Genomic DNA, 18,389 nt, shown 5'->3' with positions numbered 1-18,389 from the left:
TTTACATTAGTTATAAGAATCTTAGCTTGATGCTAATTTTATAAGGATCACTACCAGGTAGCTATTATCATTAATATTGTGGGTCCCTGACTGTGAGAGAGAGAGAGTTCACAATAGTCTGTGAGTTGATAAATATCTTAGTTAAATCAAGGTTGGTTCCTTTGGGAATTGGAGGATCGGCAAATTGATGAACTTGTGGTTTGTTAAAATCTTCGACAAGTTGAAGAAGTGTGAAAGTCTCTTGATGTCTTGAGGCAAGTAGATGGTGGGCGATGGCTTAAGCAGTATCCAAAAAGATCAGGCAAGAACACCAGTCCAAAAATGGCAAACTATCGATGATGACGAACAGCGATCATCATTGATTCCCTTCTTTTTATTAGGGGGTTCTTCCAGTTTCTTCTCATGCCCTTATTAGGAATTGTTATAATTCCTAATAAGGGGATGAGAAGAAACTTATAATTCCTATAATTGTTATAATGGTTGAATTTCGATTGTAGGTAACACATTGAATATTTCACCTGGGAAAGGGAAGTGACTCCACTGAGAGATATAATCATATCTTTTACAATTAGTAATTGTGGGAAAAATTATAGCAAGTTTTAATATATTTCGACAAAAATTTTGTTCAAAAATTTATCATCAAGTCCAAGCTTTCACAATATTGATAAATATTTAAAATATATCAACAATTAAATTTAATAAATTTTTCACACGTTTAATTGATCTAGCTACTTATAAAGATAATGTTGAAATTAATACCAAAAGACCTTAACTCTAGTAAAAATAGAATGTTTATTAACAGAACAAATGTTTTTGACCATGTCAATGGCCATCTTCAGGTTCTAGATCAATGGCCATCTTCAGGTTCTAGAATGGAATATAATAAATAGAACAGGAATAAATTAAAAACATTTCAAAAATTACAAATTTACACAGCAAGTCACATGCACAGGAGCATAAATATATTAAATAAAACAGAAAAAAAGGAATAAATAATTAACAAGAAAAATATTAAATACAAAATAAAATAAATAAATACAGTGATATATACAAACATTGTGAGTAAAAACATATAGCAAAATGGTGATAAACAAAACTATAAAACTTCAAATAATGCTCACCAAGCATGTGACACCACTGCAGAATATTTAAAGGTAATTGTTGCTTCTGTGAGGCTCTGGACAGGTTCGAACCTTCACTAAAATTCACATTAAAATTATTTTTTTAAGAAAAAATAGAAATAATTGTTTTGTATAAAAACACAACACAAACTCTTAAATAATAGAAGAATATAAGTCCTAAGATCAACCATCTCTGGTTGGGGATCAAATTAAACATCAATTTTGACCTCTCCTGTGATCTAAGCTGATATCTTATTACAATTAGTAATGAGTGATCAACCTCTTGGAAAGTGAGAACGAGGAAAAGCCACTAATTGGCATGGGCGGTTGAGGATAGAAATGAATAAAAACCTGGGTGAATTCCCAGCTTTTTATTCATTTCAATTCAAGGACACATTGACTTCTCCTGAAAGTTCCAAGTGCTGGACCAGTTGTCATGTGTGTGTCTCGTGCCCATCTTCGTTTCCATCTCTTATACTCAGATCAACATCTTCCCATCACTGGAAGTCAACCGCATTGTCCCCAAGATGTCAAGGGAACTGTCATTTGCAAACCGAGACACTCCTTCATTTGGGACTATCTTGAAAAGGAGAGGAAGACCTAGAGGTCATTGCCAGCTTAGAACTTCCAAGATCATGGAAATCTTGTAATCTCCTTTCATGTTAAATAAACGGTTTCTTGTAACCATAGAGTTTGTCTCAGTGCCAATTACCCGCGTACGACCCTTTGTGACCCCTCGACCCTCTTGATATTTCCACTCACATCAGCAACCTTACACCTCTTCCTTACACCTCTTTCTTACTAGCCTTATAAATTTTGAGACTTTTCAAATATTTAAGTCTTGTCGTAGCTGAAGCTTGACACAGTAGGTTTGCTCTATATCACTGTAAAAAGCAAAAGTCACCAAAGCAGTTGTATATAGGTGCTTCTAATGGTGTTTTGATGTTCCCTGATTCTAGTGCCCAAAGATCTATGTTATTCCAATGTACTCATAGGTATGATCCTCTCTGTTATCCTATAAGGGAATTGAGTAGATCCCAGTTAGTCTTTTCATCAGTATGATCTTTAACATTCCTCAGTAATGAGAAGGCAGCAGGGCTCCTTCTATATGGACTCTACAATTCTAAAGTTGGAGAGTTCACTATTTCCTTGAAGATATTGCATAAAACTGTTCTAAATGACCGTCCTAAAGGGCTTACCATCATCGCACCTGCATTTCATCTGATTGTGGTAACCATCAATTAAGACCATCGTACATCATGTACAAAGGTCTTAATAAACTTTGGTTGGTAATCATGGAAGATACAACGTAGCTCTCCATCCAATCAGAATAATGGGTGTAGGCTCTTTTAAACAGGGCCTTGAAAACAGCTAGCTTATAAGAAAATGGATCTTGCAAAGATGGAGGAATGACTAATGGCTTGTAAGAAGTTTTATGATAAACATTTCTAGAGAGAAAGTTGTTATGTATAGTGATCAAAAAAGTGGACTGGTAATCACTTTATTCTTCAAGATAGAATAGTAAGCCATATGGATTGTTGTTAATTCTTGAAGGGTGTTCACAAGACCAAATAATTAAAATGTCATCCATGTATCTGATATAAAGCAAATTCTGGTATTCAAATTCAGGAAGAACTGCCTGTTCCAAACATTGTACAGTCGACCCCCCTATAAGATCATAGATCATAGATACGTTCCATTCTTTAGGAATCCGATTTCTTACGAGTCCTTCCAATCATAGCCCGACACGTGTGAAATTTACGGACTATGGCTGATTGAAAGGTTTTCTTCCATAAAATTAATCAATTCTAGACTAATCTGACTCAACATTTCCAAAATACGTATATTATTTTTGGGAATAATCTGTATAAACTACGCTATAAACAAAAAATTGTAGGATTATTTACCGAGTGTGCACCATTCGACATTGCCATTGCTAAAGCTTGTTTTCTTTGTGAAGCATCACACCAAACCGCGACCGATTTCTGATAACTTATTTTTCTGCGAAAACTTCGTTGAACTTCGGAGACATCATTAATATAAATAATTTTTATCGCCGTTGAATAAGAAATGTTTCTTTCACAAGAAATGTATAAAATTACAGTACTGTATTAGACTTACGGTAGCTAATTTACATACTGTACAGACGATAGTTAGCGTAAAATCTCCATAGCGTAACGCCACGCAGTGGAAAAAATATATATAATTATAATAAAGTTACAATAAATTAAGTTAATATATAATTATATATACAGTACCTAATTTATATATAATTAATATATAATTATATGTACAGTACCTAATTTATATATAATTTATATAATACTGTCCAGACGATAGAAATCTCTCTGTAGCGTGGCGCTACGGACGGCGGGAAAGTAGTTCGGCTGCTCGATGACGTTTTACGTAATTATAGGAGTTTTTTTTACCTTTTTTTATGGATACTGTCACAATTTTTTCGCAGTTTTATAGGAATCGTAATTATAGGGACCGTAATTATAGGGGGTCGACTGTACAATGATCTCACATAGGATATCCAAAATGGGACTATTGATAGGTACACCTCTGGTTTGGAGATATGTGGAATCCTCAAAGATAAAAAAAGGAAGGAGTGACAAATGTTGTGTTAAGACCTTTTTCACCTTTGAGACTCTTTTGATTTACTAAATTGGATCTTAGAATAATGTTCAAAATTATCAAAACTGCATAAAGAATTATACTTAGTCACAAAGAATATTGACTTTCAGTAATTTTTAATTCTGATATTTTAAACTTTGACTGTCAAGCCATGCTGAGCCAATACCATTTAGTCCTTTCTGTAATGAGAAAAGGGACATCTGGAGAAGGGAATTGGTTGGCATAATATGGGGTCTAATTACTACAGGTATTTGACACGTGTGTATACTACACCAGTGTTTTTCAACCTTCTTGAATACGCGACCCCTTTAAAAAATTCTGGCGACCCCCCTAGGGCCATATTAAAACTATATCAGTGATTTTAAAAACTATGTATTTAATTTTATTTCTGTTGAGACAAATTATTGGTAATTAAAATGAAAATTTCGGAAGAATCAACAATAACTTAACACACATAAAGTATGAAACTTTCTTTAATTATAACATTGGGCACAGGGAGCTGTTGACCTTTTTTTTTTTTTCTGTGATCAGAATTTTCAACTTCTACTTTTCTACCTTTTATTTCTTTTTGCAAATCAACTCAACACTTTTTTGGCTATCATTTTCTGGGGTGGGCCGTAATTCTCACTGAAATTGTAGTTTTTTTTAATGTAGTTTAGGACCTACAAACACTTGTCTTTCTCTTTTACCCATGACCCCCATGTAAGGCTTTGTGACCCACAGGTTGATAAACACTGTACTACACCATAATCTGTCATTAGTAGCCATCTTTACAAGATATAGTTTTGTAATCTTTGTTTTTTTTTGTTATTGTTAAATGTTATTCATTGTTAGTAACATTTCATTATTATTATTATATCTAAAATAACCCTGGAATCCTTTAGGAATAACTTAAATCATAATTACCTTTTATTTCAGCACTAAATCTCTTCTTCTTCAGCTAATGTTTTTGAGTTCATTTATAATCCTTTAGGCTTTCTAATTTGAATTACAGATTTGATGCAACTGTTCTAGTTCTTCAAAACCATTTACCAATGATGTGTTTTGAATTAATTTAAATTATCATTAACATACTCATCTGTGATATGCTGAGATATATAAGGTATCAAAAAGAGAATGTATTAATAAAAATAAAGATACTGATAGCATTTCCAATGCTTGGAAATGTGCAATAAAAGTTAGCCATAGCACAGATGGTTGTGTCAACAATAATTCAATTCAAAACATATCATTGGTAAATGGTTTTGAAGAACTAGAATGATTACATCAAATTTGTAGGTTTGAATTAGAAAACCTGAAGATGGATTATAAATGAACCTGAAAACATTAGCTGATGAAAACCTTCAGTGCTGGAATAAAAGGTAATCAGGATCTTAGAATAATGGTGATGACAAATTCAAAATTTAGTTTTAAAACAAATTTTTATGAAATTTAAATTCAGATGTAAGAAAATACAAAATATATTTTTAACATATGTAACAAATAGCATGTTTGACAAAGCTTACTGGAAAATTTCAGTTTAAGTTAAAATAATTTTTTTGATAAAGTTTGATTCAAAATAATTGTTTGTACAAGAGCAGTTTTTGTTTTAACCTCCAATGGTCCATAAAACTAAGACAAGTGTAAATAACAAAATGAATTTATTACCAAAAGTTAGATACAAACATGGTTACTTTTTGACATAATCATCATGAAGATTGAGGCATTTGTCATATCTGTGATGAGCTTTGCAATTCCCTCTTCATAGAATGTTGCACCAGTGACTTGAAATGAACCTTAACATTGTTTTGAAAATCATCATAGTCTTGATCCTCTGCCCTCCTAGCCACTTTTTTAGTTCAGGGAAGAGGTGGAATTCACTCAGCATAAATCAGGGCTGTATGCTGGGTGTTCAAAAAATTCTCATCAAAATTGCTGAAGAAGCTATTGATTGGGTTACAGCAGTACTGTGAGGTCGGGCATTGTCATGAATCAGAAGAACTCCAGAAGTCAGCATGCCTCTTCTTTTGTTCTGAATGGCTCTCCACAGTCGTCATAAAGTCTTGCAATAAACAGCTGCATTGATCATAGTCCCTGGTTCCATAAACTCAACAAGCAACACATCTTTTTGGTCCAAAAAACATGGTAGCCATAACCTTCCTGTTGTTGAAGGTTTATTTGAACTTTTTTGGTTTGTTTGGCAAGTTTGAGTGCATCCATTGTCATGACTGTTGTTTTGTTTTGGGGTGACGTATTGAATCCAAGTCTCATCTCCAGTCACAAGTTATGTCAAAAAATCATCACCTTCAGCCTCATAACAGGTGAGGAGTGTCAGCACTGCTGCCATTTGATGACTTTTCTAGTCACCAGACAACATCTTTGGAACCTATCAAGCACACAGTTTTTTGTAGCATAGGTGATCTGTTATGATCCTGTAAACAGATGATCTTGAAAATTCAGAAAATTCCACATACAACTGACTTAATGTAAACCTCTGTTTTGTTTTTTCAAACTACTTGGTAAACTCATTGAACAATGTCTTCTATTGTGACAGACTTGCATCCTTGTCCCCCTTCATTGTGAACATTGGTTTGGCCTTCTTTAAATTTCCTACACTACTCATGCATAACACCATCATCATAAGGTTTTCACCGTAATTCCCAGCTCGTCCTTCAATGAATTTCTGCCTCACTATTCCCTTCTGCTTGAAGAAACCAAATTACACTACCCAACTCACATTTGGTGGGAGAGTCAATTGTAGCAGCCGTGTTTATGTGCCTGCAACTAAGCTAACAATGGCATAATGACATTGGAAGTAGCAGTGGCTATAGTAGAGATGTGCAATTGCCCTCTGTGCATATCTGCCTCCTTCTACTTGATTGGCTGTTTACCTGCATGATTGGAGGTTGAAACAAAAACTGCTTATGTATTAATGCGCTTAGAATTCAGTTTAGTACAATTATACAGTTTAATGCATATTCAAAAAAAATTTTTGAACAAAATTCTATTCAATGTTTAAAATATATGCAATATAGTTTTCTAGTATGTTTAGTAAAAACCGAATTTTTTTTATTAATTATTTATTTATACATTTTAGCTATTTAAGTGATCTTGATAGAATATCTGCCACTGATTATTTGCCAACTCAACAAGATATTTTACGTGTTAGAGTTCCAACAACTGGAATAATTGAATATCCATTTGATTTGGATTCCATTATATTCAGGTGTGTTGAAGCTATGTCAAATTTTAAAAAAATATCTATAATGTAATTATTGAAACTTCTAATTATAATAATTGTAGTATATCAGTTTATTTTTATTAATTTATTATTTAGAAAAAATTGAAATCGATATGATGTGTAATATTAAAATATATTTTGTCCTAAAATATCCAAAATGATTTTCTTATTAATACAGTAAAATTTCTTTGTAGTAATCACTTTGGATCTCATTTATTCAGATAACAATAACCAAATGATAACATTTAAGCTGAGTAAATAAAAATGGAGACTGCAATTAATAGAAATTCTGATTTTATTGACTCTGACATTAAAAAGTCACATTAAAACAATTATAAAATTAATAAATCTTAGTTCTAACTATTATTTATTAGTAATAAGAGCTAGTGTGTAATTGATGTAAGAAATTACAGCGATTTAAATTGCTATAAATTATGCAAAAAATGATTAAAACAATTAATGTTTAATGTTTACATGCTGGATTTAGACTGGAGATAGTAACTGATGATAATTGCATATTGAGCACATTAATAATGTACACATTGAGGCTGAAAGTACACAAAAAGACAGCTTTTTACATATTTATATGAAGATAATAATTAAACTCTGATTATGATGATAAAACAATTTTATATGTATATTTTAATTATGTTTTAGTATATTACAATTCTGATTGCATTAAATGACTGATAACAATATACAGGTAACCCCCGTATAACACGGTAGTTACGTTCCAAAAAATTGCCATGTTATGCGAATCAAAGAACTAGTATGAAAAGGAGGGTTAGGTTCCAAAAATTAAAAAACATGCTACTATATTTTCATAATTGAGTTAAATATCTTTATTAAAATTTTCTTAAGTGATACATATTAATATAAATTAAACAATGTTTTCTTTGTCATCACTAAAAGCACTATTAACCGAGAGCGTTTTATTTTTGGCAAGTTATCGTTATCCTCTGAGCATTTTTCTGCATTATTTTCAGATTCATGCTTTACCTTTTGCAAAAAGTGTATGTAATTTTAGATTGCTTGCTTCTAGTTAAAAGATCTTTATAAATTTCCTTATATGGTGCTAAGCACTTATGGAATAAGGGAAAAACATCTGGCAACACCAGAAGCAGAAGCGTCGAGATATGGCAAAATTGAAACAATTTTCGTGAAGGACCATGTGTATGGAGACGAGAAAAGAAAATTTACACACTGAAGTACTAATAGTTCACGAAAATTATTATTTTCATGAACTATTAGTACTTGAGTATGTAAAAATTTATTACATTTCATGTTGTACGAGGGTTTTACCCATGTCAGAGTGAATCCATGCTATAAAAGTACCGTGTTATACAGGGGATGGTACCAATTCTCAGACCGTGTTAGAGTGAATCCGTGCTATAGAAGTGCCGTGTTATACGAGGGTTCCCTGTAAATGAATAAAATAAGTAGATTCTACTGTATATATATATATGATAAAAATAAACAACAAATTATATTGATGTAAAAAAAATAATCTCAAAAACTGTTTTATTAATTTTTAAACAGTAATAAACATCAAAACATTGAACTTGGATGTATTAAATTTAAAATTTATTGTAAAAATACATTGTATTTATTATAAACAGTTTTATAAAATACCAGATCAATAAATATAATAAAAAGAAATTATTTTGAAGTTTTTTCAGTAATTCAAGATTTACTATGCATAAGAAAACTTTATAAATTGCTTTTCACATTATTTTACTGTTTAGTTGCATTATTTTTCTTCCTTATTTAGAATGGTTGATGTTGGTGGTCAAAGGTCTGAAAGAAGAAAATGGATACACTGTTTTGAAAATGTTACATCTATAATTTTTCTTGTTGCTTTAAGTGAATATGATCAAATTTTGTTTGAATCTGATAATGAGGTAGTATAAATTTTAACATAGTCAATTTATAGTGTATATTTTAAATACATAAATATGAATTCTTATTTTCCAATTTCTATCACACTATCCAGATTTTTTAAAAATCTAGATAGAATATAGACAATAATATACTTTCTAATTTCTTAAAGAACTAATTTAGATGGCCTGATGGCTGAGTGGTCAAGGTGACAGCCTACCACTCTGGGGGATATGGGATCAAATTCAGACAGGTTGAAAAATCCCTAGGAATTTTTTAGGGGATAGTCTTTCCGGATATATCAGGCTCCGTCCCTCACCACCAGCCACCCCATTGTGGACCTGCCAAATCCACAATGGGCTTGCTAAAAGAAGCCCTCTTACAAGTTAGTGCCCACAGGGTGGAAAGAGTTTAGAAAAAAAAAAAAAAAGAAATTTGTACAAAAAGTATGTGCTTATCTTTTTTTGAAGATTAAAATGTTTTTAAAATCGTTTTATATAATCATCTCCATTATTTTAACATATTGAATATTAAACATTTCATAAATAATAGAAGGCTATAGAGATTTTTTTGTATATTTTTATTTAAAATTGTTTTCAGAATAGAATGGAAGAAAGCAAAGCATTATTCAAAACCATTGTTACTTATCCCTGGTTTCAAAATTCTTCTGTCATTCTTTTCTTGAATAAGAAAGATTTATTAGAAGAGAAGATCATGCATTCACATATAGTTGATTATTTTCCAGAATTTGATGGTAAGTTTAGTTTTTAAAAATATTTGAATAAAACATTTGGAAATGTTTGCTTTAATATATTATTTAGTCTATTGTATTTGTTTATTATTGTATATATTATATTTAGTCTGTGGGAAGTTAAAAGCATATCTCAAATAATTTCATATGACATACAATTGATAAAAGAAAAAATTCCTGTAGATCAGAAGATATCTTAAACAAACAAATGCTTACTGGAACTAAATAAATAATGTAAAATAAACAACACTGGTTTATTTTACATTAATAAAACGTTACATAACATTGCATAAAATAAAATGTTGTGCTGGACCTTTCACCAGTCCAGCACAATGTTTAATACTTCAAAAAGTTTTTGATCGATTTAAGCGATCTTCTTCAGTTGTTCTATCATTGTAACAAACAAAGTATTCAAATTTATGAAATACAACAATTTAAACCGCAGATGCACATGTTAATGCTAATGCGCATATCCATTCTCAATAAAATTACAATAAAACAAAAATAAAAAGTATAAGCAAACTAATTAAAAGTAAACTGAAAGTATACACTAATTAAATATTAAAGTAACTAATTAATAATGCTGTCTATGAAGATGTATATGTTAAACCATGTTATCATAAAAAGACTTCCAGGCTGAGGACAACCTCAATCGCAGAGAAACCATTGGTATCTCTGCAATTGATGCTCTGTGTGGTCATCTGTGCTTTGTGAATCTCCATTTTTTCCAGGTGTTTCACTGCTTGTGTGGATCTTGTAGCTCTAATAATTGCCGCTTGATCCCAGAATACTGTGATATCCTGCTGTTTGGCAAATGCAGCAAGGATCAAACCATCAATATTTTTATTCACCGAGTATCTGTGCTCATCAATCCTTTTCTTCAAGTTCTGCATAGTTGCTCCTATGTACACTAGGTTGGAGTTAAACCTATGGTCTTTTAAAGGTACAGAGCAGGTATGGCCAAACTTTTATCCCTTAGGGCTACTTTTTTGGTAAAATATAGTCTGCAGGCGACTATGAATATGGGCAAATAATTTTAGGATTTTTATATGCGCATGCGTTAACATTCATTTGCATTGTTCATAGGGATAAATACAAACAGTATGGGTACGTTGCACAGACAGTCTATTATTGTAAGAATAAATTATCGAATTAAGATTTTTAAACATTAATTTAAGTGAAAGCAAATTGTTCAACTTTAGCTTTGCGGGCTACTTTCAAAACCTTTGTGGTCGACCAGTTGACCGTGGTCTACGTGTTGGCCATCCCTGGTATAGAGTATACCCCTGTCAGGCTATTACACTTATACCTTCTCTTATCATTTCTTAACATCCTGTACACATTAGGATTATGCCTATAAATTATTTGTGGATTCCTATTTCTGGCAACTTTCTTAACTATTTTGTTTAGAAACAGAAAGTAATTAAGCACAAGCCTTTCCCTTTGTTCAGCTCCTTGTTACTGTTGGCTCTGTTTCTGAAAATTTGTAATAATTTTATCGATTACCCTTCTTCAGTATCCTTGTTGCACCGCTATGCTCTGTATATAATCCAATTCTTTATAAGTATCATATATACTGATACAATGTGCGTAAGCTCTTTTTATCCAAGATCAAAAAGCTGCCATTTTGATGTGTTCTGGATCTGAGGAATTCCTAGGGATGATAATGGGTTGATAAACCAGCTTACAGTATGTATTTGTTCTGATCCCACCTTCTCTGCATGTTATTGTTAAATCTAGGAAGTTAACATTACTCTCACTTTCTTAGTCTAGCTCCAATGTTAATCCATATGGGTTATTGTTGACTATGCTTATAAAATGGCGTGTGTTATGATTGTTTTCCACAAAATGAAGATATCATCCACATATCTCGCGTATACTAGTATATCTTTCTGGAAAATGGGTAGGATATTGCTTTCAAGCTTACGCAGTACTAATTCACAGAATACAGCCGACATAGGGCTACTTATTGATATGCCCTGGCCTTGCAGGTATGTTTTACCTTCAAAATTGTAGAACGAGGTGTGGCAAATCAAATCAATTAACTTCAAAATGTGCTTATGGTATTTCATCGTATTTTTGATGTTAGTGAATAAAAAGTCCCTCAAGGCACAAAAACAAGGTGGTAATTTAATTGAAAGGTATAATGCTTTGTAATCCAGGACAGTCATCCATTCCTTGTCCTTAAGTGTAATACTCTCTAGTTTCTTTACCAATTGTATTGAGTTTTTTATTGAAAAGGGGTACTCTTGGATTTTTTCCTGTATAAATTTAACTAGCTGCTTTTCTATTCCGAAAGTAGGTGCATTGCATTTTTCTACCACTGGGCATAATTGTGAGCCTGGTTTAACTTCGTCTTAACTCCTTTAGTGCGTCTTTTAAATATGGAGAAAGCTGTCATTCAGGCTTCAAGAATGCCAAGAATCTTTGCCTTTGGGAAAACACATAAACCAGGCTCACAATTACGCCCAGTGGTAGAAAAATGCAATGCACCTACTTTCAGAATAGAAAAGCAGCTAGTTAAATTTATACGGGAAAAAATCCAAGAGTACCCCTTTTCAATAAAAAACTCAATACAATTGGTACAGAAACTAGAGAGTATTACACTTAAGGACAAGGAATGGATGACTGTCCTGGATTACAAAGCATTATACCTTTCAATTAAATTACCACCTTGTTTTTGTGCCTTGAGGGACTTTTTATTCACTAACATCAAAAATACGATGAAATACCATATATTGAAGTTAATTGAATTTGATTTGCCACACCTCGTTCTACGATTTTGAAGGTAAAACATACCTGCAAGGACAGGGCATATCAATAAGTAGCCCTATGTCGGCTGTACTCTGTGAATTAGTACTGTGTAAGCTCGAAAGCAATATCCTACCCATTTCCAGAAAGATATACTAGTATACGCGAGATATGTGGATGATATCTTCATTTTGTGGAAAAACAATCATAACACATGCCGTTTTATAAGCATAGTCAACAATAACCCGTATGGATTAACATTGGAGCTAGACTGTCTCTAGTGTCAAATTACTTAGCATTTAACTAATAATAATAGAAGTAATATAATCTGATATATATTAAAGCCAAACAATTGCTGAATTATAACTATCAGATTTGGATGTTTATATTTGTACCAGCTGTATATTTAAAAAGATTTTTGTAAAATATAAAGAAGCGTTGCAACTGTAGATGTGCTATAAAGAATGATAAGTAGTTTTATTAAAAACAAGTTAACAGAAATAGATTAGAACTATTGTATTATTATATCAACAAATATAGATTAAGCAACTTTATACAAATATCTTCAGGCTATTAAGAGATCTTCTCACAAGAGATCTGTACAATACAAATAACTACAGTAAGTACTCATTTAATATCATTTTGTTATAATTTTGATGGAAAAAAATAGAAGCACATTCATAATAATTTACAATTATTTGATACATAAAAATATTTACAAAGACATCTAAACATAACAGAAGAAATAGTAAGTGAATAGTGAAATTTCTAGTTTTTAGTAATAGTGATTACAAAAAAATTATTTGAATGAGAAAATAATTATGAATTTATGAAATCTAGAGTAAAAATTTTGGATGAACTACAGAAATCTAGAGTAAAAATTTTGGATGAACTACAGAAATGATATTATATGACAGGAATTTTTTCAGATCCAAATGTTAGATTAATCAGCTGTATATTGTTATTAGAGAGCAGAAATAGATGGTTTTATTCAATCCATTCAATTTTTGTAAATATTATAAAGAAGCAGCAGAACTGAATGCGAGTCAATATTTAAAATCATTATACATAGGATAACTTATCTTTTCCCTTATTCTTTTACTTTATTGTAAACGGAGGTTACAGAAAATTTTAAATTACAATAAAATATGACATGAATTTTTTTTATTATGAATTCCTTCTTATTATTACTAACAGATAATGAGCTCAGATAATATAGAGAAGTTTGGAAAAATACCAATTCAAATTCTGCTTTAATCTTTTAACACTTATTAGTACTTTTTAGATAGACTGTGATGATGATAAAAATTGACACACAAAAATATTTTTGTTGCTTATAGTAATAAAACCATTGTCTACTTATTTAGGTCCAAAACAAGATCATATTGCAGCACGTGAATTCATACTTAAAATATATTTGGCTCAGAATCCATCAGAAGATCGGATGATATATTCACATTTTACTTGTGCCACAGGTAAATTAATTTTGTTATCAATAAAAATCAATGTGATAATACATATTATAATATACCAAGAAAAAGCTAAAATGATTTTTACAAAAATCATAAAGAAAAGGATTTGTTTCAGGACTAGCTAAACACAGAAAAGATTATTTGAGTTTAACTTGAAATATTAATTGATCTATTGTGGCAATAAATAACTTTACTGGAAACTTGATACAATTATATGTTAAGTTAAAAACTATAGTTGTAAATACAGAATAAAATATTTAAGTACAGTAAAACCTTGATTTAACAGACTTTGGATTTAACGGATAAAATTTCTGGTCTGTATGTCATACACAAATATTTACACCCTGTTAATTTAATTACATATAAAAAAACATTTTAAAATTAACAGATTTTTTTCAAATCCAAGAGTTACCTGTCTTAAATAAATGTAATTAAAGTATATTTTCCAAAAACCATTTATTTATTTTGATTTAGATTATATTCTTATTTATTACAGTCTCAGAACTACATTGAGTATATAAGTAACCAGTGGTGCACCCAGGTTGTGGGCTAAGGGACCCTGGTATCCCCCAAAGGAAAGAAATGCTAGTAGATTTAATTAGGAAAATATTTTTGGAAAAATTTATTTTTATTCATATTTTGTCATGTGTTCCATTTCTATACTACATATGAATTAGTGGTCACATAAGGTAGGGATTTTATTGAGTTTGCATTAAAAATATTTTTATCTGTTCAACTCAGCTCCCCCAAAATGAAATCCTGAATCCTGTACTTATCACTGTAAGTAATAATATATATAGAAAACTTATTTCTTTCAAATTAAATACATACATAATTACAGAAACATATTTACATAAGTAAAACATAACCTAACCAATTTGTCAATTTTTTTAGTACACACATTCAGAAAACCTATTTTATTATATAATGAATGGATTTTTGGCTTTAGCAGACACCCCACCATCTAAATTAGTCCATTAAATTAAGATTTTACTGTAATTGTTTTATATTTATAATTATAGTTCTTAATTTAATGAATAATCTAAGGTCAAAGTAAAGCAATTGTATATTGTTATACAGTCGACCCCCCTATAAGATAGAGATACGTTCCATTCTCTAGGAATCCGCTTTCTTACGAATCCTTCCAATCACAACCCGACACGTATCAAGTTTACGGACTACGGCTGTTTGAAAGATTTTCTTCCATAAAATTAATCGATTCTAGACTAATCCGACTCAACATTTCCAAAATACGTATATATTTTTTGGGAATAATCCGTATAAACTACGCTATAAACAAAAAATTGTAGGATTACTTACCGAGTGTCACCATTCGACATTGCCATTGCTCAACATTGTTTTCGTCGCGGAACAGCTCAGCAAAGAGCGGCCGATTTCTAACAACTTATTTTTCTGTGAAAACTTCGTAGAACTTCGGAGACATCATTAATATAAATAATTTTAATCGCCGTTGAATAAGAAATGTTTCTTTCACAAGAAATGTATAAAATTACAGTACTGTATTAGACTTACGGTACCTAATTTACATACTGACAGACGATAGTTAGCGTAAAAATCTCCGTAGCGTGGCGCCACGCTAGACGGCGGAAATTATATATTTAATTATAACAAAGTTACAATAAGTTAATATATAATTATATATACAGTACCTAATTTATATATAATTAATATATAATTATATGTACAGTACCTAATTTATATATAATTTATATAATACTGTCCAGACGATAGAAATCTCTCCGTAGCGTGGCGCTACGGACGGCGGGAAAGTAGTTCGGCTTCCCGATGACGTTTGAGGTGTTTATAGGGAACTTTTACTATTTTTTACGGATACCGGTAGCAATTTTTTCGTAGTTTTATAGGAATCGTAACTATAGGGACCGTAATTATAGGGGGGTCGACTGTAATAGATCAGTTTATATTTTATAGGCAATTATTGTTAATTGTTTTTGCTTAGGATTTAACACTGTTGATAATTTTGTTATGCTTCAGATGTCTTTACAATTCATAAAGTGTAATGAGGTATAGAAAATATAATCTTTAGAGAGAACTCATTGGAGAGTTTTGAAAATGACTTTTTTAAATCCAAACAGTATTAAAAATATTCCTTGTTGTTTAAAAATTTGCATTATGGTAAGCTGCAAGACTTGGCATATATCTATGTGTCTTTGGTGGTTTTAGGAAAGAATTTGGTGCCAAATGAATATATTTGTGGTGCATGAAGAATTTTTCACATTTCTTAAAGATATTCTATGTCAGCTGCTTGCTAAATTTACAATTGAAAGTTAAAATTGATAAATAAGCTGCATCATTGCATAACCCTCATCTTCTATCAATCTGACTTTTAACTGCAGATAACCACATCTATATGTTTAGTCATATGAAATTTTGGTAACTTTAACAAATACTAAAGATTCCTCAAAAAGTTTATTTTAAATATTTCTTTATGTAAGGAACATACTCTTATATAACAAAAGACAGACAAAAAACTTCAAAAAAGTTTATTTTTTGTTTTTTTTATATTATTATTTAAAATCCAAAAAATATAGTGCAATGAAAGAAAAAAATTAATACAATAAAACTACAGTTATCTAAATTAATTAGGATTTTGGACTATCCTGATACAGTCGACCCCCCCTATAACACGGTAGATACGTTCTGTTCTTTATGAATCCATTTTGTACGAGTCCTTGCCAATCACAGCCCAGCATGTATGCACTTTACGGACTACAGCTGTTTGAAAGGTTTTCTTCCATAAAATTAATCTATTCCTAGACTAATTCAACTCAACATTTCCAAAATACATATATTTTTTGGGAATAATCCGTATAAGCTATGCTATAAACAAAAAATTGTAGGATTACTTACTGAGTGTGCACCGTTTGACGTCACCATTGCTTAAGCTTGTTTTCCTCGCAGAGCAGTGCACCAAATGGTGGACGTGATTTCTGATAAGTTATTTTTCTGCGAAAACTTTGTTGAACTTTGGAGACATCATTAATACAAATAATTTTATGGCCGTTGAATAAGAAATGTTTCTTTCACAAGAAATGTATAAAATTAGTGCTGTATTAGACTTACAGTACCTAATTTACATACTGTACAGACGATAGTAAACTCAACTTACTCGCCTAAACTCTCCATAGCGTGGCACTGGACGGCGGAAAGTATATATATATATAATTATAATAAAGTTACAATAAATTAAGTTAATATATAATTATATATACAGTACCTAATTTATATATAATTATATGTACAGTACCTAATTTATATATAATACTGTACAGACGATAGTAAACTCAATTTACCTGCTTAAACTCTCTGTAGCGTGGCGCTGGATGGCGGAAAGTAGTTCGGCTGCCCGATGACATTTTACCGAATTATAAGAGTTTTTTTACCATGTTTGTACAGATACCATCGCAATTTTTTCGACGTCATATAGAAATCCGAACTATAGGAACCCGTGTTATAGGGGGGTCGACTGTATATGGAATATTCAGATAATTGGATTTTTGCTTATAGTAGTCATTTTTTTGTATTGAAACATCCCATTATGTACCTGTGTACATGATAGTATGCCCGTAAAATATTAAATTTAGAAATGCACTGTACCTACAAATGAATATAGTTTACCTTCTACATTTAGAAAATAATTACTCTTCATGCATATGCAGTAACTATACGTGTATGTCTATTTATTTTTAACAAAGTCTGAGGGTATTCCAGATAATTAGTTTAACTATTGTGATTGTACATCATATTGTTATCTAATTTTGTCTTTTGTTCTTCTTACAATTTTCCCTGTTCTTTGTTCTTTCTACCTTCTAGAACAGGGGTGGCCAACCTTTTGCATACCACGTGCCAATTTTTTGACAGACGAGTTCAGATGCGCCATATAACTCGAATACTTTTTATACAATCTTACGTTCAATGTTAGAAGTTGATAAATAGAGATAAGAATAAATCTGCTTCGCTTAGGAGAGAAAAAGAAATAACTTTATTATGCAGTTGAATTAATTAATTTATGACAGTTTATTGAAGAACCAATTTACAATAGTCAACAATAATCTCCTGTACGAGAGGGCTATTGCTTCATGATGGTGCTATTGCTGCCAGAGTCTCATTTGGTGAAGATTACTCTGCATTACAATTATTGGCACTGAGAACAAGATCAGCTTGGAATAACTTTAATCACAATAAATGTTTTCGGCCATTTACACGCCTTTAAACTGATCGGAAATAAAGATCGCAAGACTCAAAATACGTGCATTCACTGTAATTTACTATGTGGAGAACACTCATTTTATCTGCAAAATAGACTGTAACGAATTGTGCAACAAATGCCATGACAGACTATAAAAAATTTATTTTTTTATATAATATTCTTAATCGCAAAAAAGCCAAATCTGGCAATTTTGTTCAGAACTAACTGATGCGCCACTTGCAATTGTCTAATGCGCCATGTTTGGCCACCCCTGTTCTAGAACTTTCTAATCTTTTTAATTCTTTTTTCTTGGAGGTGAGGGCCACTTCCT

At 31.3% G+C, this 18,389-nt stretch overlaps 1 protein-coding gene across 8 annotated transcripts in view; it reads left to right on the top strand.

Moving 5' to 3' along the window:
* LOC111612620 (G protein alpha q subunit-like) overlaps positions 1–18,389 on the top strand; it is a 102,493-nt gene that overhangs the window by 11,748 nt on the left and 72,356 nt on the right. For 7 of the 8 annotated variants that reach the window (XR_002754641.1, XR_002754640.1, XR_002754642.1 and 4 more), the window contains exons 4-7: positions 6,835–6,963; positions 8,750–8,879; positions 9,457–9,610; positions 13,726–13,833. Coding sequence is in view for 4 of the 8 variants with exons in the window: in XM_023353861.1 (XP_023209629.1) it covers positions 6,835–6,963; positions 8,750–8,879; positions 9,457–9,610; positions 13,726–13,833 (521 nt within the window). In the remaining 4 variants the exon portion in view is untranslated. Of the gene's footprint in view, positions 1–6,834; positions 6,964–8,749; positions 8,880–9,456; positions 9,611–13,725; positions 13,834–18,389 lie in introns of those variants that run through there. The other variant, XM_023353857.1, reaches the window with a different exon arrangement.

This window comes from Centruroides sculpturatus, unplaced genomic scaffold, assembly GCF_000671375.1.
Source record: "Centruroides sculpturatus isolate CEXI.00-Female unplaced genomic scaffold, Cexi_2.0 scaffold1633, whole genome shotgun sequence".
Lineage (NCBI taxonomy): Eukaryota > Metazoa > Arthropoda > Arachnida > Scorpiones > Buthidae > Centruroides > Centruroides sculpturatus.
The sequence above is the reverse complement of the archived record's forward strand: the minus strand, read 5'-3'. Positions and strand labels throughout refer to the sequence as shown.